This window comes from Rhinoderma darwinii, chromosome 13 (assembly GCF_050947455.1).
Source record: "Rhinoderma darwinii isolate aRhiDar2 chromosome 13, aRhiDar2.hap1, whole genome shotgun sequence".
In the NCBI taxonomy this organism is placed as follows: domain Eukaryota; kingdom Metazoa; phylum Chordata; class Amphibia; order Anura; family Rhinodermatidae; genus Rhinoderma; species Rhinoderma darwinii.
The window spans coordinates 51,563,357-51,589,255 of record NC_134699.1 but is presented as its reverse complement, the minus strand read 5'-3'; the positions used below and the strand labels follow the sequence as shown (position 1 = coordinate 51,589,255).

At 42.4% G+C, this 25,899-nt stretch overlaps 2 protein-coding genes across 2 annotated transcripts; both read right to left on the bottom strand.

The window, feature by feature from the left end:
- Positions 1 to 1,390: 1,390 nt before the first annotated feature.
- On the bottom strand, positions 1,391 to 10,946 carry LOC142666142 (protein kinase C delta type-like). The gene is made up of 8 exons (XM_075846090.1): positions 10,796 to 10,946; positions 8,928 to 9,295; positions 7,127 to 7,215; positions 3,937 to 4,095; positions 3,724 to 3,815; positions 3,175 to 3,237; positions 2,411 to 2,870; positions 1,391 to 2,290 (listed from the first exon to the last, which is right to left on the bottom strand). Exons 2-8 carry the CDS (start codon positions 9,127 to 9,129, stop codon positions 2,192 to 2,194), a joined length of 1,164 nt encoding a protein of 387 aa, XP_075702205.1. The 5' UTR covers positions 9,130 to 9,295; positions 10,796 to 10,946; the 3' UTR covers positions 1,391 to 2,191.
- A 2,101-nt stretch (positions 10,947 to 13,047) lies between these two features.
- On the bottom strand, positions 13,048 to 25,341 carry LOC142666146 (uncharacterized). The gene is made up of 6 exons (XM_075846098.1): positions 25,136 to 25,341; positions 24,340 to 24,414; positions 17,102 to 17,371; positions 16,247 to 16,441; positions 15,590 to 15,642; positions 13,048 to 15,316 (listed from the first exon to the last, which is right to left on the bottom strand). The coding sequence occupies exons 1-5, from the start codon at positions 25,173 to 25,175 to the stop codon at positions 15,611 to 15,613; spliced, it is 612 nt and encodes a 203-aa protein (XP_075702213.1). The 5' UTR covers positions 25,176 to 25,341; the 3' UTR covers positions 13,048 to 15,316; positions 15,590 to 15,610.
- Positions 25,342 to 25,899: the final 558 nt, after the last annotated feature.

Here is a 25,899-nt window from a genome sequence, read left to right as displayed (position 1 = left end):
GCGAAAAACGTGAGTTGCTACAAAAACGTCTGAAAATCAGGAGCTGTTTTCGCCTGTAAACAGCTCCGTATTTTCAGGCGTTTTTGGTCACTGCATGTGAACATACCCTTATTCGTCCAGTTTCTTATTCAAGGGGAAATATTTGTATTTTTTACTGGTTCAGTCACTAGAACTTATTTTATTGATAAATTACAATGGCACTCATGCCATGAGGAGAATAAAGTTGAAAGAAGCCCAAAAGCAGGAATATTTGCCACAAAAATTGCCAACAAAGTGAGCAACCAAAAGTGTGATTTAAAGAGTTAATGACATTGGGCCACTAATCTAACACTGCCAAAACACATATGGATGGCCCACATCAAATTCAGTCGAATCCAGACTGGCCAGAAGTGGTTCTGGGCATAAAAGTTGGCAGCAAAGTTTACAGCTAGCAACGTTTTACTGGTTTGAATAAGTAATGGGTGTTTTGAAAGGGTAAAAGTACTTTGGTCCACTCATCTAACACTACCAACACACAGATAAAGATGTCCCGCATCAAATACAGTCGAGTCCAGGCTGCCCCAAAGTGGTTCTGGACAAAAAAAGTGTCATCAAAGTGGGCAGATGGTGCTGTTTACTTATTTGAATAATTAACTGGTATTTTAAAGGGTTAAAAGACTATGGGCCACTAATCCAACACTGGCAACACACAGATAGGGATGCCCCGCATAAAATTCAGTTGCATTCAGGCTGGCGCAAAGGGGTTCTGGGCATAAAAGCTGCTATAAAAGTGGGCAGAGGGACACTTTTTACTGATTTGAATAAGTAACTGATGTTTTCAATGGGTTAAAAGACTTTGGGCCACGGATTTAACACATGCCAACTGTGCCCAGGACGATCCTGGGTGAGTTGTGTTGTTGATCTGCTGTTGTGTTTTTGATATTAATTTACTATAAAAATGTCTCATTCAGTGACAACCAGAGGAACATCAGATCTTACGTATAGAGGTGCTCAATAATGCGTATATACAGTGTATGGGAGGCTTTGTTTTAATGTACTGAATACTAGACCTGTAGTTACCCTAATACCCTCGTCATACATTACTCATCTAATATTCTATACAGAGCGTTACTATAGAATCTATAGGTGTGGGGGCCTCTACAGTGTATTCTGTCTATAGGTTTACCCTCATATTAACTCTCCACGTTTGGCGACCAAGAATAATCAATGGTTTTATCTTTTCTTCCACTTTGTTCTTGTGCCCTCATAATCAAGATTGTATAAGATGTGTTCATGTTTTAAGTACAGAATGTAAAGAACAGAAACTTCTCATATGACGAGACCAGAGAACCCAAGAAATACAATCCTGAGCAGCAGAAATAAAACCAGGTACACAAAGAGATAGGGGGGTAAAATGGAGGATTTTATTTAATTTGTGGTTTTTATTAATGAAGGGGACTTCTAAATAAAGTCAAGGATATGTTAGATCCATTGACTTTCATTGATCCTGGAGAAGGCGAAAAACCCGGATGAGCCATGTGCCAATTCAGCTCAAATGGGGAAAAATTCCTTCCCGACTCCACGCATGACAGTCAGACAAGTCCCTGGATCAATTGCTACATAATAATTTGTCCCCTAAAAAAATTGCCGAATTGTATTTTGGATTAGGGCAGTGGCTGAATGGGGTGGGGGGGGCTGCTGTTTTGATCCAGAGGAAGGCGAGAAAAAACCCCTTTGAGACATTTGCCAATTTGTCCTGATATAAGGGGAAAAACATTCCTTCCTGACTACAAATAACGCAGTCGGTGAAAATAATCCCTGGATCAAAAGCCCATAAAAATACTCACCTCACATACATATTTTGTAGAGATGGAAATCTGTGAGCTCAGCATTGATGGTCAGATGGATCTTCTCTTTCCCTCAGAACTTGACTTGTTCCCCGGTACTCAGCTGGCTGCAGGACTTTTAACCTGAACTTACCGGCCCCAGTTGGAAGCAGATGTTAAGGGCCTAAGGATTCCGAAGATCCGAAGAGACGTCGGGGTCAGGCCAGAGGTCAGAAGATTCAGAGCCAAGAGTCTGGGGCAGCAATATGATGGTATTAAAGGCACTAAATCAGCAGAGAGACGTGGTCCAGGGCAAGCCAAGGTCAGGTACACAAGCAGCAGGCAGAGGAGGCACAAGGTTCTGGGCAGGAGGCACAGGTTTTTTTCTACTGTGTCCAGCTTGGTGATAGAAATGAAAAACCGGACACAGGATGAAGATCTGGTTCATCTACTGGCACCTCCAGATGGTTCATCTCCAGAACGTGCTACGAGAGAAAGAAATGTAGAGATTGGACTATTAGTTTAGTTTCACTTGGTAACTATGGTTATAGTCCAGTATACACTCTGTAACTCCAAAGACCTGTATCCAATATGCCATTACTTACATGGAAAGGTGTAAATGGAGGCTGTGCTCTCCTATTCTCCAGTTCCTCCCAACAGATGGTTCCAAAAAATGGGTGGTCTCTGATGTTTCCTGAGACACCCAGGCGCCTGTCAGGATTCTTCTGTAGCAGCTTCTTTATAAGATGTTTCAGGTCTACATTCAGCCAAGATGGAAATGTTGGCTTCTCGGTGGTAACTGACTTGTAGACCATTTGCCTTTTGGGGCCGTTGTAAAATGGGGAAAGTCCAGATGACATTTTGGACACAACTATCCCCAGGCTCCACCAATCCACTGCTACATTGTATCCTTCATCCAGGAGCACCTCTGGGGCCATGTAGCGATACGTTCCCGTCTGTCCATAGATCTTAGTAGACGCGGTCAGACCGTCTTGCGCCAGACCCAGGTCTATAATTCGGACATGACCATCTCTATCCAGCATAATGTTGGCTGGCTTGATGTCTCTGCAATTAAATAAGAACATTTCTGTCTGTGGCTTTGAAATATAACCACAGGACACATCTGAAAGATGACTGAGCATTAGACGAGACTGGCAGGGGGTGACAAATGCACACCGATGACACAAAAAAAAGGAGAGAAGCAGGAGAAAGCAAAGGGCTGGGATCAGGATCTCTCCAAGTCTTTTATTATGTTCCTTATTCATCTAAATACATATATAAATCTAAATGTAATAATACCCCGGACAGTGAATCATTCTCAACAATGTAAAGGAGACAGAGAGATTGTTATAACTACTGTTCCTCTTACCGATGGGCGATACCATGCCTGTGGAGGAACTGGAGACCACAAATCAATTCTGCTGTGTAGAACCTGATGAAGAGAGCAGAGAGCTTAGTATCAATGACATGAGATCATTCTGTAGGACTATATAAAAGAGAATCCCAACATCATCTCTAATATATAGTTTAACCTCTGTATCAGAAGAACCGATCTCCGATCCCTGCAAAGAATGCCAGACGTCATTAGAATGAAATGAAAGGTTCACTCTCCTACCCAAAACCACCACCATCCTAAACTCTACATGAATGATTATTTCATTATATAATATTAGGTGTTCATCACTGAGACCTCCAGGTATATTAGATGTTATCTCATGACCACTCTAAACCACTGTTTCGAATTAATATTAATATTAAACCTTTCATCACCTTAGACTATTAGAGATAATAGGTATTAACCTCTAAACCACTCTAGACTACCAGGAGTATTACAGGAATACTAGCACTAACCTCTTAACCCCCTAACTCTAGGCCATTTGTTTTCCTATATTTTGCCATCTATTCCATGATTACTCACCGCACATTGCCGATGTTCAGGCTGCCGCACATTTTAATGAGTGACCGCAGGCTGCCGCCGGACAGATACTCCATGATGAAATAGGCGACGTCCTGTATAACAAAAAGCACAATATTAGAAAAAGAGAAACATATTTTATTATGTGTCATCTGTGTTATAAAGCAGAATATATATATATAGTGTGAGAGAAAGAAGAGGCAGACCCATCTGTACCTGAGACTGCAGTGCGGCGCAGAGATGACACAAGAATGGACAGTCTCTGGCCGCCAGGAGTATCCGTCTCTCTTGCAGTAGGCTTTCTGCATTATCCCTCTTGGTGATGATCTTTATGGCCTTATAAATGTTTTGGCCGGGGACAGATGCTAAGACCACCTGAGAAAAACAAATGCAAAATAGTCAATTAGTATTCCTTAATTTTACATTGAAGGCCTCTCCGTCAACGTGTGTTCGGTGGGTGTACCACCCCCGGGACCTCCAGTGATCAGCAGCGCGAGGGAGCGGTGGAAGGCAATAGATCATCTCAGCTCCTACGCTCCAGTACTTGTTACAGTATGATGCATCAGCTTCAGATCTGCGCTTCAGTACCAGATACAGCGGCATAGACAATTGTGTTGGTACCAGTGGCTGCAACTCTTTGGTGGCAGTGCCCAGTGGCACATTTGTTGCCCTGGAGACCGGCCTCAAAACCCAGTGGGACGTTACCTCCAACCACTTTATTGCACCTTTTTCCTTACAGTTGCTCAGTGTTGTGTCTGTGCTATAAAATTGGGGAGAATAATGTAAAATGTTGGAAATGTAATTTTATTAAAAATTGATGTGTGTAAAGTTATGGAAAGGTTGTTTACATTGACCAATTATCATTAAAGGGGTATTCCTAAAATCAAAAATAATCACCTCTCCACAGAATAGGTGATAATCGTCTGATCGCTGGGAGCCCCACCGCTGGGACTCCCACTGATTGCGAGAATGGGGATCCTGAAACCCTATTTCTCCTCACTGCTCGACCTTAGTGAGGAGGACATTGAATGGAGTAGCGCTCAAGCAGGCGTGCTTCATTCAAAGTCTATGGGAATGACAGAAACAGCCGAGTATGGTGCTCAGCTGTTTCCGTCATTCTCATAGACATTTAATGCGACATTCAAGCTTCTCCTCACTGCAGGTGGTTTAGTAAGGGGGATCAAGGGGTTCGGGATCCCGATTCTCACGATCAGTGGGGGTCCCAGCGGTGGGGCCCCCAGCAATCAGACCACTATCACTTATCCTGTGGATAGGTGATAATGTTTAATTCTGGGACAACCCCTTTAAATATTTTCGTAACGATAATTGTTCAGTGTAAATGCAGAAAAATCTCAACACAAAGACGATTATTTATTGTTGATCCTCATTGATCCCGTGTTGTGAAAATGAAGGTTATCGACGGCAGGATCAGTATATGTTGTTAAAAGTACACCGCGTATCCGCCTTGGTAAACGCAGAGAATTCTGGCTGAAAAAACACACCAAATTGTGGTGCATTTTCTTGGCCGGAATGTCCGCTGCAGAAAACTGCACATACAAAAAGAAAAAAGTTTGATACTTACGTAGCCATGGCGAGGCGTCCCTCTGTTTTCCTGCAGCCCGGCCTCCTGGGGTGATGTTCCTTGTGACCGCAGCAGCCTGTGATTGGCTGCAGCAGTCACATGGGAAGAAACGTCATCCCAGGAGGCCGGCCTGGATTAAGAAACACAGAATTCTGGGTAAGTATAGGTTTTATTTTTTCTGAGTTGCGTTTTTGCAGCAGAATCGCTGCTTTTCCACCACAAAAAAAATGCAACAACTGTTATTTGTTGCAGGTTTTACCTCCCCATTTAATTCAAAGGGGAAAATCCGCAACAAATAAGTAGCGATTACGCAAATACAATTGACATGCTAAAGATTTAAAAAACGCACCGCAGGTCAATTTCTGACCGTTTTTTCCGCTCATTATTTATGCAGCGTGTGGATGAGATTTGTTCAGATCTCATCCACTTTCTACTACTGTATTATGCTGTGGTTTTTCCGCAACTGAATCCGTTGCAGAAAATCTGCAGTATTTACACTACGTGTGAACTTACCCTTATAATAGACATTGGTGCCTGGATCACGGCACTCATGACAGCTGTCCCTGGGCAACGATGACACGCCTGGTACCAATGGATTTAACCTTCAGATACTTGTTGCACAACTTAGGGTATGTTCACACGTGCTCGTCCGTTACGGCTGAAATTACGGAGCTGTTTTCAGGCGAAAACAGCTCCTGAATTTCTGACGTAATGGCATGTGCAGGCGTTTTTCGCAGCGTCCATTACGGACGTAATTGGAGCTGTTTTTCTATGGAGTCAATGGAAAACGGCTCCAATTACTTCCCAAGAACTGACATGCACTTCTTTAACGCGGGCGTCTTTTTTACGCGCCGTCTTTGGACAGCGGCGCATAAAAAAAATGACCATCTGCACAGTACATCGTAAAACCCATTCAAATGAATGGGCTGATGTGTGCCGACGCTTTCAAGCAGTATTTTCGGCCGTAATTCCAGGCGTAAAACGCCTGAATTACGTCCGTAAATATTGCGCGTGAACATACCCTTATTATACCCCCAATCGTTTATCAGTTGTTGAATATTTTTGCAACGTAAATCCGTTACATCCTTGTTTCAAATCCTGTTCACATATTCTTTATGCAGGATTTTGTAGCCAATTCCACCCATCACAATGCATTGCTTATAGATGAGGATACAGTGCCTCACGGAGTAAGAGTATGTTCACACGCTTACTAAAAAAAATCTGAAAATACGGAGCTGTTTTCAAGGGAATACAAGGGAAAACAGCTCCTGATTTTCAGCCTTTTTTTAGCAACTCATAATTTTCGCTGCGTTTTTGGAGCTGTTTTTCTATAGAGTCAATGAAAAATGGCTCCAAAAACGTCTCAAGAAGTGACATGCACTTATTTTTACGGGGCATCTTTTTACGCACCGTTTTTTCAAAACGGCTGCGTAAAAAACTCCCTGTCGGAACAAAACACCATTTTTCCCATTGAAATCAATGGGTAGATGTTTGGAGGCGTTTTGCTACCGATTATTCGGCCGTTTTCTGCCCGAAAAACGACCGAAAATAAGCCGTGTGAACATATCCTAACCATATGGTAGCACATGGAGCTACCATATGGTTCTGTAATATAGTCTCGTGATTTCTCTGAGTGACAACTTACAGGGTCTGTGCAGTCGACTTGTCACATGTATGGATCCTTATCAGCACCTCAGACACAAGTTTTTTGGGGGGTTTTTTTATCCATAACTAGAGCTCCCTCCATCCCCTCAATGGAGCCTAGATCTCCTGCCCCTTGTTCTGGCTCTACCTTAGTATGAAGTAGAAAGTTCTCAAACTTACTGTACCGAAGCTGCCCTTGCCCAGCACCTGATGGAATGTGAACCCGCTGATGGAAAGTCGGGCACTAGATGTTATAGCGGTGCTGGGCCCTGATGGAAGAAAATAAGAAATAGAAGATTAGTTTATTTGGAACTCATGTAATGAGACAAGCCGAGAACAGGAGATTATTACAGAAATGATCCTACAAGGTCCAGTGATTGCATTACAGACTCATTTACTATTATGAAGGCAAAGATTACAGTAAGAGCCGCTGATATCAGTCACACATATGTATGGAAATACTTCCTGAGGGCATCAGAACTGGAGATAAGTGAGATAAAGTAGTAATGATGGGTGGATAGTTGTCCGAGTCGGTAATCCCATTGAGGAACCATACAGTTAACCTCGTCCACCCTGCAATGTCTGATAACAGGGAACAACAGAGAAAATACAACAGAGAATCATATAGTAGGTATAATAGACCTTAGGTTTAGTGTCCCTTTAACTGGTTCCCGACCGCTGGCTGTGTATATACATACGGTGGTTGGGGTTCCTTAACACCCGCGCCATAGACTATTTACTGAGCGGGTTTTAGCTTGCTGCCCGAGCGATCAGGTAGCTGAATGTCGGGTGCTGGGCAGTCAGTGACTGCCGGGGACCCTGAGGAGAAGATAGAAGCAGCTTTTGCTGCTTCTATTCTCTCTGATCTCTTCTACACAGCGCTCAATGAGCGCTGTGTATATGAATAGATGCAGTGGCAGTGGTCCCGTTGATCATGTGACTAGTCACTTGATCGCCGGGTGCCGTTAGTGGCAGGTTGCTGCTAGGTCTTACTAGACCCAGAACAGCCCTATTAGTGACAATAGTCACTATAGGAGGGCTGATTTCCCCTGTAACTGGGGCTGCTGTGCAGCCCTAGTTACAGTGGAAAAACATGGTGTAAAAGAAGAAAAAAAAAGAAAGTCCCCCAAAGGTCTTTTCTGATCTTTGAGGGACAGACCATAGTAATAAAAAAAAACTAAAAGTAAAATAAAGTGAAACAATTTTTAATAATACACATAAAATACCCACCCCAAAAAACGTTCCCCACACCAATCATTGTCGTAAGCCCTGACCCAATTACCCTAAAATAGACATGTAATATATCAAAATGCACGGTAGACAATGACGATCACAAAGGTCTATTTTAGGGGAAACTATGTTATTACCAGAACAAAATAGCTAAAATGTAAAAAAATACTTATTTTTTTACTATTATTTTCAAACTTTAAGCCGAAAAATTCTAAAATAGCAAAAAAGGATGTGTTTAAAAATGTTGATAAAAGAAACTTGCATTGTTTATGGAAAAAAACAATGTAAAAATCACGTCGCTAGCCCAAAAATATAATGGGGTTTGTGCTGCACTGTGATTTCCCACACAGACAACTATAATTCTCAGATGTTCCTTAGAATGAGACTGGAAACTGTCACTTTGTAGTGTAAGGATCGGAGAGAATTGTAAAAGTCCACTCCACAATTTTCAGCAAGTAGAAAGTTTTCCATCAAGTACAGAAACGGTTCTAGAGGAGTTTCCTGTTGAAGCCCCATGTGTGATGCTGCATGTAGGTAGGAGCTGCACTTGTGTTATTTACAGGCCATTCTTACACCTGAATGTGGGGAAAACGGAAAAAACCCCCGGGGAATGGGGCCGGGGACAGTGTTGTGTCATGTAACCACTTACAATAAATAAATGTAGACAGGTAGAAGATTAACTGCAACCACATTGTACATGAGACTTGGAAGGACTTAGAAGTACCCCATATGGATAAAGTGTCCCCCCTACCTTCTCTTGGCTCCTCATCCTCCAACTCTCTGGTGTTGGGTCCAATTCTCTTCTTCTTCATGTCTTCCTCCAGGCTGTCTTCTCCTCTCTTCCTCTTCTCTTCTCTCTTCATCTCTACTTCTTTCTTCTCCGTCTCTTCTCCTCTCTTCATCTTTCCCTCTTCTCTCCTCTTCTCATCGTCTTCTTGTCCACAGGACGCCATTTTCTATAAAATCTCACCGATCAATTCAACTCTCTTCCACTCGCTGCAGTCGACAGTTGAAAAGTGAACGACAGTTGACCGTGTGCCAGTCACATGACCTCAGGACAGGAAATAGAATCTTCAGGTGGCACCTGCCATGTTGGTACTCCATCTACCTGCTCTGCCACTGTAATGTAGGGATCATGATTGGCATCTAGTGTATAGATGGATATAGAAATTCATGGCTGGATTTTCCACTACTGTAATAATAATATTAATGGATGGAAGATGGGGTTCAGCTGATATGACTGTTATATTTGTGTTGGCTGCGGTGCCCATATTTTATAACAGACTCTTTATGGGGTTTGATAATAACGTCAGTTGCTGGACATTTTTCTTTTGATGAATTATTACAGTGAAATCTCTTTAAGAAGACGACCCCTGATCTAGATCAGATTTTCCAGTGCTAGTTTCTTACTTATATCCTATGTATATTGTCCTTCTTCTTTGAGAGGACCATCCCTCTAGAAGTACATTGTAACACTTTTTGGGTGTAATTTTGGGGGCTCAAGTCAACAAGGTTTCAGATTTCCCAAGAAAAATTTAACCTTTTCCCAATGGTGAAGATTCCATACTGGGGGTTTACATTGACGTTGGCATTTATGGGCACTCCCTGGTGTACATTGTGGTGTATAATGAGTCTCTGGCACGTTATGGGCACTTCCCAGGGTAGATTATGGGGTATAATGACTGGCATAGTATTAGTACTCCTCAGTGTAAATTGTGGTGTATAATGACTGGCATGTTATGGGCACTCGTCAGTGTAGATTATGGTGTATGATGAGTCTCTGCTATTTTTTGGAGAAAAGAGAAAAAAATACTTTCTGCCCGGGGTTCTCCTATAATAATTAGTATGGGGACATAATGTTTAAATGATACTTAATGCGAAAATACTGTGCCAATGTTAACTAAATTGTGTGCCTTGACTCATTGACAAAAATAATCCTGCCTGGGGCATCACGTAACCTAAGGCCATCACGATAAATGGACATAATTGCGTTCTCCTACAACCGGTTGCAGTTCACCATCCAGATTAGTAATTAAATCATTATCTTTCTGGGGCGCTAGGAGTACGGTACCATCTTTGTGGGGAACTGTGTGACTGCGACTATTTTTGGCTGCACTGTTTGACAGGCACTGCTATTGTACTGGCTCTCCTACTTGTAATGAACTCTTGACTGGCACATTAGTTGGGGGGCACTATTGCTGTGGTACTTTTATTTTGGGACACTATCAGTATGGTGCTATTTCAGGGAGGGCTATGTTTTTGGCCTTATTATTTTTGGGGCACTATCTGTTATAGGGACACTATGAGAGTTTTATATCAACAGGTATAAATAGATATGGCCTAAGTTCTAAGGCCTAGGTTCATTCTTCTGGCTAAGACCACCACCATTAACCCCTTCCTAAACTCTACATGAACGACTATTTTATTATATAATATTAGGTGTTCATTACTGAACCACATCAGACCTCCAGGTATATTAGAGATTATGTCATACTCTAGACCACTGTTTCTAATTATAAATATTATCCCTTTCAGCGCCCGAAACAATTACAGATAATCGGTATTAACCTCTCAATCACTGTAGTCTACCAGGTGCATTACAGGCATATTATCACTAACCTCTTCACCTCCGAACCTGTAGGCCATTTTCTTTCCTATATTTTGCCGTCTATTCCATGATAACACACTGCATATTGTCGATGTTCAGGCTGCCGCACATTTTAATGAGTGGCCCCAGGCTGCCGCCGGACAGATACCCCATGATGAAATAGGCACAGTCCTGTATAAGAAAATATATAAGCACAATATTAGTAAAAGAGAAACTTATTTTAAGAGAGAGATTTCATGCAGTAGGTTTTCTACATTATCACTTTTGGTGACTATCATTATGGCCTTATCGATGTTTTGGCCGAGGACCGATGCTAAGACCACCTGAAATCAAGTGCAAAATAGTCAATTAGTAGGGCAGTGCCTGAGGGTATTGTGGATTAAAGGAGTTTTCTGGAATTTTACATTAATGGCCTCTCCTTCAATGTGTATTCTGTGGGTGTCCCAACCCTGGGACCTCCAATGATCAGCAGCATCAGGGAGCAGTAGATTCACTCAAGTGATTGGGACTGCGCTTCAGTATCCCATACAGCGGCATGGAAAAGTGTGTTGGTGCTGCAGTGAAGGGGCTGCAACTCTTCGGTGGCAGGGTTTGGTGGCGCATTGGTCACTCCGGAGACTGGGCCTCAAAACCCAGTGGGCCATTACCCCCCACCATTTCACATCCTTATATTTAGTTATACGTATAAGGAGGGGGAAGGGAACATTAAACAATGAGGGAAGATAATGCTAAATGTTGGTAATGTAATTTTATTTAAAAAAAATATCTTGGGATATTGAAATCACCAGAGTCACTTCCACACACAACCATCGTGAGGCTAATAGTGAGTCACCCGCCATTTAGCAATTTAGATTTCATCTGGGGCTAATTAAAGATCCTCGTCTTACACAGTATATCACTGCCCCATCTTCAGAGCTCACAATTTCTTCTCATGAATCCAACAAGTCAGGAGAAAGCGCAGCCACCGGAGCAGTTCCAGTAAGTAGTGACCTAACACAGATTAGCGATGTTCCTATTTGGTGCAGGGGCCTCGTCAGGTAGGGGCCTGTGCAGGGCTGTGTAAGTTAGTTTGTGCCTGATATTATGTAATAAAAGAATTGAGAATGGAAAGCGGTGCATGTTAGAAAGTCTAATGCAGATTCTGTGTACTATACAAAGAGTGAGATTTAAAGGGTGCCTAACTTTTCAGGTGACTTTTCAGAATAAGCGGTCATATGTGTGTACATGAGGAATAACACTATTTCTGGCATTATATGATTTGTAGTCTGGATTTTTTTTTAGCAATTTTTCCCTCTGTAGGCTCTATATCTAATTCTCAGTAGTCTCTGATCTTGTGGGCGGAGTCTAACTGCTATCATTTCTTCTATATACTACATACATTTATATACAGTATATATCTATGAGAGAAATACAGAATGCTGCATCAGCATTAAGGAGATTATACAGCACTAATGAGCAGTGTAGCTGAGAATCCAGCACTGGGATGAGATATGACTTACCAGGAAGCTGCAGCATTTGTCCGTAATAGTGTATGCCAAAATAGTGTCCTTGTGGCATACATCTAGCCGGTATGCCTAGGCATACCTTTTTACAACTTTATTGTTATACAATGTTAGTCAATGGTAGACATATGCCACTGTATGGTAAACAGTGGCATATGTCTGAACTATACGTTCAGCATATACTGCGGATTCAGTGTGAACAGAGCATTACTTTTCTGGTTTTACGGTGTGCTGTAGCTGGGGTTAAGGGCATTATTGTTTTAGATCTTGTGATTGAAGTGTTTGATTGAGGTTTGTCAGAGTTATACATGTGTAATAAAAATGGGAACTCAACACTCCAAGGTATTATGCAATAAGTGATATTTTATTTCACATATATAGTGAAAAGTAGTAATCCAAAAATAGATTTAACGTTTAGGTCTATACATTCGACCTTCTTCAGACAAGGATTACGTCCGTGGATAAGGACATGCAGCGCTTGCGACCTCGGTCGCTGTTCGGTAATGGCGCTCCTGCCACCATTAAAAAGTGGGCTACATCACTTTGTGGTAGACGAGGTGACCAAAAAACAGCAATTCTGGTATTGTTCTTGATTTATTAATTTTTTTACGGGGTTCACCGTGCGCTATAAATAACATATTAACTTTATTCTGCGTGTCGATACGATTACAGCAATGCCAAATGTACATACTTTTATTATCAAAGCGCAGGAAATGTTTTGGTTGGAACTAATCCACGGCAATAACGCACGGCACTCACCCTTGAAGATCAATCGCAGCACTTTATTTCCAGCTCTTTATTTGCAGGTTAAAAACCAGGTTTAAAACAAAAGACATTAATATAGCAGTCAGCCTACGGCCGTTTCTAAGTCCTCTGGGCGCTTTCTCAAGGCCTTCTGGGATCAAGCGTGCTCACACTAAAATCCTCAGCCATGCGTCAGCAATAACAATTACAAAACGTAACAATTTAGACAAACATACAAATTCTATTTGAAAAGATAGAGTACATATAAAGAAACAAGTCAAAGGGATGGAGCTTATTTACAAAATGACGATAGGTCGTTCCTATCATTCAGACCCAAAGGTCCTAGCGCCTCCGTTATAATAATCTAATTGGCTTCGCATCTCAGTAGTCTAACATGCCTGTCACTGCCATCTACTGGGGTGGACACTCGCTATAATCCCACAAACGGCAATATTTTTGGATCGCCCCGATGCACATCCTTCATGTAGCTAATCAATTTTGGCGTTCCTTTTCCTGTACCCAGAGAATACATGTGTTCGCGAAATCTGTTAGAGGGTAACTAAACGTTTGACAAACTTGTGACATGTCATACTGACATGTCATAAGTTTTGATTGGTAGGGGTCCAACCACTGAGACCCCCACCAATCGTTGGGCCCGTACTCCGATACATCGGCGTTCCAGAAAAAGCCGAACAAAGACGAAGCGGCTGAGCGCTCACACGAGCGTTTCTGCAGAATCATTTTAGCGATTGGTGGGGGTCTCCGTGCTTGCACCCCCACCAATCAAAACTTCTGACATGTCACTATGACGTATCACAAGTTTGTCAAACGTTTAGTTAACCTTTAAAGAATAGGGGAATGGTTTTCCCAATGTAAAAGAATTTACAGGGACAAAATAAGTAGCATACACAATGTAATCAGACCTGCGAGGTATGAGCTGTGAGATATTGTGTTGTATCTACCCGCACTCTACCTGTCTGCATATATTTGCAGTAGGAGCAATGGCCACACTTGTGGTTCCCATGTGGGACAAGATCCTACAGCCAATCACTTCTGCTCTCCTGGACTCTCCCCCTAAACAATTAATCTAGGAGGCTTTTCTTACATCATGACTTTCTGTTCCATTCTCATCTTGCGGCTGTCCTGGTAGCAATAATGAAACATTTATGCAATATGATGCATGGATTTTGACACTCAACTTGTTATTATCTGAAAAATATGTTAGTTAGCACATGGGACCACAACATCTTATGAAAACCATTAGCTCAACAACTGTAAACAATCCCAAAATAAAACAAAAACTGTGAAATAAGTCCTTCGGAAGAAAGTTTCCATCCATTTCCTTAGACCTCGATGGTGTATTATAGTATCTTAGTTTGTAAGGCTGAGAAAATACATATATCCATCCAGTTCAGCCTATCCAAGTGTCTCCCACTGGAAATCTATATTCATGGAAGATATAACTGCAGGACCACGGACTGCAGGAATGGGGTCAATTTTATCATATTAAGGTCTGAGATAACGGGTGTTGGCCATTAAGAGGGTTGGTCTTGGTTTTCCATAGTTTACTGAAGGATAGTTGGCATCTAGGTGCAGTCACTATATGTGGGAAAAACCAGTAGGAACATCCTTTTGAGCGTTGCACCTCTCTTTCTGTTATATTCATGATTATATGAGGGATTATATAAGATGGTGCATGGTACGAAAATTCTGCAGATTTTTCGACTAAATCCATTCACGTTACGTGCAACATTTTTTGCGGATTTGACCCCTTCTACATTGACAAGGGTGAAATCCACAGTGAATGTCCAGAACATAATAAGCATGCTGCGCATTTTCAAATTCGTGGCATGCTCCGATTTCCTACCAGAAAATGTGCCGCAGCATGTGGATGAGATTTGTTTATATCTCATCCACATGACTGGTTCTGTAATACGCTGCAGATTTTCCACATGAAAAATCCACAGCATTTCCGTCCTTTGGGAATCCAGCCTTATGGTGGAGAATTGTTGTTACCATAGGCAGAAGTTGTCCTTAATGGTCAGAAGTTTAATTCAACCCACATCAATGATGGTAGTTGGCAGTTAGGTAATTTGGAGTTCAAGAAATGCCTATACAAAAAGTTTTGTCTGATGAGTCTGGATCTGGCCGACCCAAATCTGATTGTCTGGTGTATTATTCCGTTGTCTGGGCTCTGCAATCATTGTCCTTGTGGAGATGAAAGTTCTTCAGGTGGGTGTTTGTTCAGTCCCGAATGTATAGTAAGTTTGAGGCTTTCAACAGGTCCTGATAGAAAAACAGGGAATGTTCAAGATTTAGTGGACTCAATTTACAGAACTGATTAAGTGGAAGAAGGAGCTCCAAACTACCAAGAACTATTAGTTACTGTATGTGCGAACATAGAGGGGCTCCTTCTCTGGGGCAGGGCTCAGCCACACAGGTCACACACCTGAAAGATCAGCCCTGGTCTCGAGATCTCGTTCTCTAGAAAGGTTTTGGATATTACATTCATGAAGTACAGTAATAAAGAGCCTATAGGCTGATGTAAAAGACACTGACCTGCTGCCCATTCATATAGATTCAGGCTTCCATATGTTCTTCCTTTTGGCTTCCTGATTGAAGACAAAAAAGAAAATGTCACATGTTTAAAACATTTCAACAAGATTAAAGAATGTGACCTGCTTCGACTAGGTGGTTGTAAAACCTAAATGATCACAGACTCGGGTTTCCTAAGTCATGTGTTGTTGGTATCCCTAAAGACAATGGTATTTTTGTCATTACTACTACTATTATTATATCTCGTCAGGTCCTTTTAAGTCCTGGTAATTTTAGGATGTTCTGCCTTGTTTGGGTCTTCAGGCCTCTTTATGGCATATGCCTTATTTCCATGACGCCTCCATCCATTGTTGTTGAACATCTTCCTATCTCCTTACTATTTTCCCTTCAACACATACATCCATTATTAATAATGGTCTTATCCAATGACCTGGGTCTTCTCATAATAAATCCAGAATAAGAAAAAGCTTCGGTTTGGTAATTTTTGCTTGACGTGGAAGACTGGACTCTATACCACTCTATAATACTGCCTACATAGTAGTGCAAAACAATTATATGCATGTAGTAGCTCATAGGCAGTATACTAGCGTTCCACAGTAGTGTCTATATGGTTTATAAGCCTCGATATGTTAAAGTCTACAGAGTAAAATCAGGACTCACGTAAATATGTAATAATGAGGACAATGACCAAGAGTGAAAGGATAACGGGACCACAGATGTTTAGCACCATGGTGTTCCATTGTAGAACTTCTGGGGTCACTGATGTCAGGATATGTTGTAGAGGGATGAGATGCTCAGGTCCAGTATCTTTATCATCTTTTTTATCTGTCTTAGCCTCTTCTACTGGAATATCAACTGGGTTAAAAAGAAAAAAAAACACAATAAGCAATAAACATTCAAACTGTTAAACACTTTGTAGTGTATCAAGTGGTGACACCAATATGAAACCCAACGTTATTCACCTCCTTCAAATGTATCAACCTGCACATAACGGCTGTCAGACAGTTATCAGTATCCAGCACATGAAAACTGGGGGACATCCCTTGGACATTGCAGATTGGTGTAGCATCAAAAAGTAGGTCAGTGCTATTCGGTTGAGGGTTTGGCTAATTTGGTAAATTTCCTGTACTTCACCGCATGTCAACGTAATTGTAATAAACGCTCAGTGACATAAAAACTACTCAGGAGGGAGCAGTACCAAGTAGCTATACAATAAACCGTCTATCTTGTCTTTGTTGGCAACGGGTCCCTGAATTGTAAGCCGTCACAGATATCGTGCATTGTGGTGTGTACACTGGTAGCATGAGACATCTATAAAATAAGACCGATAGTCCCTACTAAACACACTACAGTCTGTTCACATATATCCAAAGGTATAATATGATATCTGATCAATATATTGCATACAGCAGATGCAGAATGTGTCCAAAGGAGTGAAATTAGAAATAGTCAATCAATAATTAACTGTATTATGTGCCCATAACTCTAGGGTGAAATTAGTAGATGGAATCTTACCCGGAATATTTAGCTTCACAATTTTGCTAGACTTCTTTTCACCAGTTTGGCTTATTGCTTTGCAGTTGAGATTGCCTTGTGTTCCAGGGGTCATTTCAATAGTGAAGTTTGCAGGCTCTGATTTAGTAACATTCTTCTCCTGTAGTATATGGTCACTTATGGTCAGCTGATAACGGATGGGCAGTGGTCCAGATTTGGAGAAACAGGTGATATGCATTGCATTACCGCCGCCAAGAGAATTGTAATGTATTGTTGGTGTTGATAGAGAGCCTTTAACAAAAAAAGAAACAACGTGCAGTCAGAGATGGAAAAATTGAAATTTTAAAGGGTAGGGACGTGCCTGGCAGTTAATGGAGCTGGATGAGTAAGAGCCGGGCTCTGTGGCACCGTAGCTACATTAGCTGATACCTGCATCATTATGCAGCTCTTCAGCAGAAACCTCCTACAACCCCCCCTTCACATGATCAGGACCTCTCCATGCCACAAACACCCTGGACAGCTATCTGCAACAGGGTGACCACTCCACTGGGGCCTCCTCCTCTATGACACCCACAAGAAACTAGGACAGCACAGAGGCCCGATTTCTGAGAAGTTCAGTTGGCCCCCAGTGCACTCTGTGGTCCCTGCTCCTCTAAGGCTTTTGATCCTGGCTCTCCTTACTCAGGTTGCTGCCTCAAACAGCCGTTACCAGTAGGTTATATGGGACCAGTGCCGAAGGAGTAAAAGGCCTGACATCCCGCGCAGCCTACTCATGGCAAAAGGGGCTTAGGGCCTGGTGCAACCATAGGACCTGGGTAGGCTACAGACCTACATCTCTCTGCCACCCCATGATTTTTCATATGCGGCCTCACTGACATGAGTGTCGTCACTAGAAAATATCAGATGAGGAGCCCCCTGACTAGACCACAGAATGTGAAAGGGTTATACGTATCTACAGAGGCGTAGCTAGGTTCTTCTGCACCCGGGGCAAAGATTCAGATTGGCGCCCCCCAAAACATATTTTCCGACATTTCCTTCCCCCTCGCCATGTTTGCTTTCTCTACCAATCAGTGAGGTGTCATTTTTTTTCACAATTTTTTTTAATGAGCATAAAACCATTTCTACATTTTACAAGCAATATAGTTATATAAGAGAATTAACATAAAAAATTAATTAAAGGAAAATAAATTAGAGGCCACACACAGCCCCCTGTTGATAGCGCCACACACAGCCCCTCTCTTGTATATAAAAGCCACAGCCCCCTGTAGATAGATCCATACAGCCCCCCATTGTAGATAGCGCCACACACAGCCCCCCTCTTGTAGATAGTGCCATAAACATCCCCCCTTGTAAATAGCGCCACACACCCTCCCCTTGTAGATAGTGCCACACACATGCCCTCTCTTGTAGACAGTGCCACACACAGCCCCCTGTTGTAGATAGATCCACACAGTCCCCCCTTGTAGATGGTGCCACACAGCGGCCCTTATAAATAGCGCCACACACACCCCCCTTGTAGATAGTGCCACACACAGGCCCTCTCTTGTAGACCGTGCCACACACAGCCCGTTGTAGATAGCACCACACAGCGCCCCCTTGTAGATAGCTCCACACAGCGCCCCCTTGTAGATAGCTCCACACAGCGCCCCCTTGTAGATAGCTCCACACAGCCCCCCCTTGTAGATAGCTCCACAAAGCCCCCCTTGTATATGGTGCTACACAGCTCCCCTTGTATATAGCGCCACACAGCTTCCCTTGTAAATAGAACCACACAGTCCCCTTGTACATAGCGCCACACAGCCCCCCTTGTAAATAGCGCCACACAGCCCCCTTGTAAATAGCGCCACACTGTCCCCCTTGTAAATAGCACCACACTGCCCCCCCCCCCCCCCCCGGTAAACAGCACCACACAGCCCTCTTGTAAACAGCACACAGCCCCCCTTGTAGATAGTGCCACACACAGCCTCCCTTGTAGATAGCGCCACACACAGCGCCCCTTGTAGATAGCGCCACACACAGCGCCCCTTGTAGATAGCGCCACACACAGCCTGCTGCCTCCATTGTAAATAGCGCCACATTCCCACCCCTTGTAAATAGCGCCACACCCCCCATGTAAATAGCGCCACCTCCCCCCCCCCTTGTACTTAGTGCCACACTGTAAACAGATTGGAGAGCGGTTGCCTAAAGCTACCACTCTCTGCTCTGCCTGACGTGACTCACCGGAGGAGCCGAGGACGTCATGCGGCACAGGCAGCGGTGGAGTTCCTTCTGACTAGGGTCGGTGATAGCCCGGGAGTGGACCAGTCCAGTCACCTGACCTGAGTCATCTGGCCTCAAGTCACTGACTCAAGTCATTGATGTAACCGGGAGAACCTGCATAACAAAATTATGAGGTGTGTGCCTCCGGTGGCATAACATATTGGGCACTGAGATGGCGTATCTGTTGAAAAATGACATTCACTTTACACCATTATTTCGGGAAAACACCTGTGGGATCAACGTTCAATACTCGCCTTGATAAATGCCTTGAGGGCGTTTTTAAAATGGTGTCACTTCTTATTATTTCACATCAGAGCCTCTGCAATTGAGGGTCAATACTGTGTAAATCACCAAATTAGGCTTCAAATACGCACGGTACTCTTCCACTCATGAGCCCTGTCGTATTTCCAGGCAAAAGATTAGGACATGTAGGGTGTTTCTAAAAGTAGGAAATACAGCATAATAATTAGAGTTGCTGTCTTTTCACTGTTGCACAAGCTGGGCACATTATATTGGGCACAAAAATGGTATATCTGGAAAAATGTTCAACAGATAAATACCTTGAGGGGTGTAGTTTCCAAAATGGGGTCAACTTCTCTGGGGTTTTGACTGTACTGGTACCTCAGGAGCTCTGCAAATCAATTGCGCCCGAAAACCATCAGTTTACAACCACATATGGGGTATTGCCATACTCAGGAGAATTAAAATTATGGGGTGTTTTTTCTCCAATTACCCCATGTGAAAATATTTTTTTTTTATAGCTAAAACTACATATTATTGGGGAAAAATATTTTTCATTTTTAAAGCCCAATGCTAAAAAAATTCCATGCAACACCTGTGCGTTCGTCTGATGTTGTCGATGTTACTTCCGGGTACGTCAGCTGACGGCCGGGAGTCACATGGTCAGGCGTCACGAATGAGGTGGGCTAGTGTGATTGGCTGTTTCAAAGTGCGCTGCCGAGGCCAGGGGGAGGAGTATTAGTTATATCAACTCTGAGTCCCGAGTGAAGCGTGCCGCTGACATCTATGCGTGCACGCTTCCGTGTTGTACAGCAGAATATCTGCTAATGAATCAATATCGCTGGCATCCTAGCCAGAATGACCAAGTTACAGACCCCTGATGATATGTATAGAAACGCGTAGGGTCAGGTTAGTGAGGGATCATAGCGTAGGGGACAGTGGCACTGTTGTGTACCTTAGCACCAGGAGATTTAGGAGCGGTAACTGCAGGCTCCGGTGTGTTTTAGTGTCTAATCCACTGATACACCAATGTTGAGACGTTGATCCCATATTTGCATCTTTCAAGTATACCCAGTAAGAGAGGGTTCACAAACGAGCCAGGATTTGGAGTATGTGTTTAATACGTTTTTAATGCACACGGAGGGGCTTTTCACAGTGGTGACTATACCCCTGTTTTTAGAGAGTTATGAAATAAAATGTATACGTTTTACTCATATATCACTTCAGTGATATGCAACACCTGTGGGGTCAAAATGCTCAATATACTCCTTGATAAATGCCTGGAGGGATGTAGTTTCCAAACTATTTTCTTTTGAGGAGTGTTTTTTTTTATGTTTTAGAACCTCAAAGCCTCTGCTAACATTAAATGGTGCCTGAAACACAGCCTAATAATATGGAGGGCCCAAAATCCACAAGGTGCTCCATTATTTCTGATGCCTGTGTTTGAGTCAAGTTGAACACCAGGGCCACATATGGGATATTTCTAAAAACTGCAGAAACAGAGTAATAAATATTAGGGCAGATTCACTAAGACTGGCGTTTCATATGCCAGTCTTAGCTTGCTGCTCGGCTACGCGCCCGCCTCTTAATACATTTGTTGCATCTTTCAGCTCATAATTCTGAGGGAACCACCTCTAAATTCTCAACCTTATGCTAGATCGAAATGACATAAAAACACAATTCATGATGGAAATGAAAACAAACAAACAAAAACTAATATGCAGCAATTGTCTTAATAGTTCTCGCAACTGAATAACCCATTCTCAAAAGAACACTGCCCCTACATTTAGCTGATTGATCCGTGTGGGGCGGTTTAAACCACTGATCGGATGATAGCGCCAGGGAAAGCATCAGGTGACTATGCCCTTTTCATGCAGCAAAAACATGCAGCAGATATACGGCATCCATTCCAATGTAAACATGGTCACGCCAAATCCACCTGGCTTATAGAACTCTGAAAACGCCAGAAAAATGGCCGAAAAATCGGAAGCAGAACGCCTCCACACATCTGCTTATTGATTTCAATGGGAAAAACGGCGTTCTGTACCGATGGGCCGTTTTGTTACGCGGCCGTTTTGAAAAACAGCCGCGTAAAAAAACGGCCGCGAAAAAGAAGTGCAGGTCACTTCTTGGGACGTTTTTGGACCCGTTTTTCATTGACTCTATAGAAAACAACCATAGCTCAGCTATTATTTCTTAGGCTATATTCAGAATGTGTACGAAATCCTGTTTTCACGGATCCCTCATAGACTTGAGTCTATTAAAGGAATCCGTGAAAACGGACAAAAATGGGATATGTCCTATTTTTTCAAGGGCCCTTCACACGATCCTTTAAAACAATGGTCGTGTGAACAGCCCCATAGAATTACATGCAGCCGTGTGATGGGCGTTAAAAAAACGGCCTTCACTCTGACTATTTATACGTTCGCCTGAATAAGCACTTAAACTGTTCTGGAAAAGCTACACTATGATAGGTTGCTAAAGCCCCATGCACGGATCCGTAGTCATTTATAGTCATCCGTAAATCATCCGCATATACGGAAGGGTGTCCGTAAATACGGTCCATAGTGCATCCGTATTTACGAATCCGATGCACATCCGTAGCCGTCCATAATCACAGATTCGCCCATAGACTTCTATAGGGAGTTCGTGGTGTAATTCCGGACAAAAAAAGGACATGTTCTATCATTTCTACGGCACGGACGCCCATCGGTAAAAATAAGAAAAAGATGTCTGTAGCCCATAGAAATGAATGGGTCCATAATTATGGATGAAAAATACGGTCGTGTGCATGGGGCCTCAGACAGTTTTGATAAACTACGCCCGTTTCTATGATCCTTCCCTTCTCTAATAATAAAGATTGTATTGCCGGCAGAACATGGTCTGACCATAGGTCAGAAACAAAAAAACAAAAATCTCAAACAAAAAAAGTATATGAGAGAAACCTACAATGACTAAGCATTTACAAGTTCGCATGACTTGGCGTAAATTTGCACGTATGCACGATTGTGCACATTCTATGTGCAGACAGATAACATTATTTCAGAATGCAACATGCTGTATAAGGGCTCATTTACACGAGCGTGTTATACGTCCGTGCGACACACGTGCTTTTCACGCGCGTCGCAGGGACCTATATTAGTCTATGTCCGCTGCGTGAAACGCATGACATGTCCTATATTTGTGCGCTGTTCGCGCATCACGCACCCATTGAAGTCAATGGGTGCGTGAAAACCACGCATGTCACACGGAAGCACTTCCGTGCGAACTGCGTGATTCACACAACAGCTGTCAAAAGGATGAATGAAAACAGAAAAGCACCACGTGCTTTTCTGTTTACAAACATCCAAATGGAGTGTCATAATGATGGCGGCTGCGCGAAAACCACGCAGCTGCGCTTCATATGATGCTGCCACACGGAGCTGTCAAGTGCCTTTTGCGCACGCAAAACACCGCGTTTTTTGCGTGCGCAAAACGCACACGCTCGTGTGAATCCAGCCTAATAGTAACACATTTGTAAACGCTTCCACGGATGAGGTCTATTTTGAACTTCAGGACGCACTGGTTTTTGCGGGACGAGTTTTTTCAATGTTATCATTTTGGTTTACATATAACGTACTGTATAATGGTTATTTTTTTTTAGGGAGAAAGTGGAAAAAAACATCAGATCAGCCATTGTTTTTGTTTTCACGGCGTTCACCATGAGCTATAAATGACATGTTAATTTTATTCTGTGGGTTAGTATTACAAATTTATAGGGTTTCTTTTATGTTTTACTATTTTTGTACAATTAGAACACTTTAAAAAAAAAACATTTGTTTTTGTGTTGCCATACTTTGAAAGTTATTTCTTTTGTACTTTACCGTCATTGGAACTGTGTGAGGTCTTTTCTAGTTCGGGTTGTTAAGGACTATATATATATATGTGGATTTGGCCAAGTTTCCGCGTCAGAAGTCTGGCAAATTTCGGCCACGGTTTTTCAGTAAATATAACGCGTTTCTGCACAGTAATCCCAACGTTTTTTTTCAGTGTTTTTGAAGCCACAACCAGGAATGGATTAGAAAAAGAGGAAACATAGAATCTTTTCTATATACTTCCCCACCCTTGCTGACCCATTCATGGTTGTGACTTCAAAAACTGCATAAAAAAATCTGCACGAAAACTGCACTGTGTGAATAAGGCATTTAAACATCCATTTCCAAGCAGGATGCAAACAAGCCTCAATGTTATATGAGTTTTCAGCACAATTTTGGCTGTAATTTTTATTTTATATTTTACAAATGACCTGGTTTGCTCTGATTACGAAAATTGCACCAAAAGAATGCAAAAAAAACAAAAAAATCATACTTACCCCGCTCTCTATACTTCTCTGTCCAGGCCAGCCTCCTGGGATGATGGTTCATCCCATGTGACCACTGCAGCCAATCCCAGGCTGCAGTGGTCACATAAGATGAACCATCATCCCAGACGGCCACTTTTTGGACAACAGTCGAGGCGCCATTACTACGACCTGAGGTAAGTGTGAATGTTTTTGTTTTGTTTTTTTCTAGTGCTGCTCTCCACAGCGGAAATTCCACCCAAAGAACTGCACCACAATTTGGTTCGGTTTTTCGTCCGTAATTCCCTGCAGGGTCCAAGGCGGATACGCTGTGAGCTTTTACGCAGTGTATCCTCCCTGTGAGAGCATACCCTTACAGAAACATATTTCTAACTCCTTATTACATTTGTACCAATGTGCCAGCCATTAGACCAGCTATTACCTGCATCTGAAACATGGCTGTTAAACTGTTCCGTGTTGTTAAGGGTTGAAGATGTTGAGGTGGCATCAGTGGTAGCTGCAAGCAAGAAGAAATAGATATATAGGGTGGAAAGACCAAGAGGAACGCATCACGTAAACAGCAAGACAGGATTCAGTTTATGTAAAACACTATTGCCCGCCGGCTACCACAGAGAAATCCAATGTCCTCCTTGTGTTATTACCAGATACATTGAACCTGTGAGTAGCACCTATATATTTTTTTAACTCGAAGGTTCGAGTCTCAGAGGCTAAATAAACTTCTGCTGTCACTTGCGTATATCCATATACTGTCAATTTAATGCCCAAAAAGTGCATGCACAAAGAAAAAGAAAAAAGTTAAAGCCTACCGGAGCGGCCTTCGCCACCAACTTACCCACGGACAAGGGTTCGTAAATTTTTGAGCATTTTAAAGCATTGAATGGGCTGAACGAGTCTAGGAACCTTAGCCATGCGAGAAGAATAATGGAAGAGCAGCAGGTAAGATATCTAAATAATGCCATGGATTATCCAGTCACTATAGGCAAAGGGAAGATCCATAGTTATCTCACAGAGATTTCTCAGCAAATCCGAGAACCTATGCAATACTTCCCATCGCCAGAAGTGGCACTTATCTCCGCACTACACAGCCTGATATTCACCAAGGGTTGTATATATGTACAGCAAAAGAGGAGGCTGTGCCAAAAGACAACATTATAGAGAAGGGGAAAACGGGAAAAAACACGACAATAGAAAAAAAGAAGTAATACAGGCTGGCTTACTGATGGCATATGCGGTCAGCAATAAGAAATGCACCCTCATGGCTCCAGCCTGTGGAAGATGTGGAGATCCTGGCTATTGTCACTGCTCCCACTATGAGCTCTGGCATACTGACACATGCGCCACCACTAATGACTTCACCCAAGTGCAGTCGTACCATATGTTGTGTAAAGATAAGATCCAATATCGCTATCAGCTTTTAGGTGCTCGGTTTCTATGTGTAAAGGGAGAAAAAAAAAAGAAAAACAACAAGTCCAGAAAAAATGTAGCATTGGAGTCCCCGTAAATGTATTATTATTGCTTACAATAACCCCTTAAGGACACAGCCAATTTTAGTTTTTTCTTTTCCAATTTTTTCCAAGGCCGTAACTTTTTTTTATTCAACATAGATGTGTGGGGGCTTTTTTGTGGGAGGAGTTTACTGCGTGATAAAAATTACATGTTCACTTTATTCTACCGGTGAGTACGATTACGGCGATACCAAATTTATATAGGATTTTTTGATGCTTTACTATTACAAAACAAAAACAATTTGTTGAGAAAAATATTAGTTTTGTGTCGCCTTTTTCTGAGACCCATAACATTTTTATTTTTCCGTCAATGGAGCGGTGGGAGGGTTTGTTTTTTATGGCGCGAGCGGTAGTTTTTTTTATTGGTAGCATTTTGGGGTACATACAAATTTTGTTTACTTTTTATACAATTTTTTTGTGACATCGTGAATGTTTTTTTTTTTGCTACAAGTAGCATAAAAATGATACTATGTGTA

Bases quoted from the DNA above. Each gene is read 5' to 3' on its own strand.
- LOC142666142 (XM_075846090.1), bottom strand. From the start codon at position 9,129: ATGGCGTCCTGTGGACAAGAAGACGATGAGAAGAGGAGAGAAGAGGGA. The intron at 3,238-3,723 runs GTGAGTAATCAT...TCTCTTCATCAG, and splicing joins CTGAACATCGGCAATGTGCG to GTTCTACACAGCAGAATTGA. The intron at 2,291-2,410 runs GTAAGTAATGGC...TTTCTCTCGTAG, and splicing joins CTCCATTTACACCTTTCCAT to CACGTTCTGGAGATGAACCA.
- LOC142666146 (XM_075846098.1), bottom strand. From the start codon at position 25,175: ATGAGGGTGCATTTCTTATTGCTGACCGCATATGCCATCA. The intron at 17,372-24,339 runs GTAATAGCTGGT...TTTTTGTTAAAG, and splicing joins CAGCCATGTTTCAGATGCAG to GCTCTCTATCAACACCAACA. The intron at 16,442-17,101 runs GTAAGATTCCAT...TTTTTAACCCAG, and splicing joins TGTGAAGCTAAATATTCCGG to TTGATATTCCAGTAGAAGAG.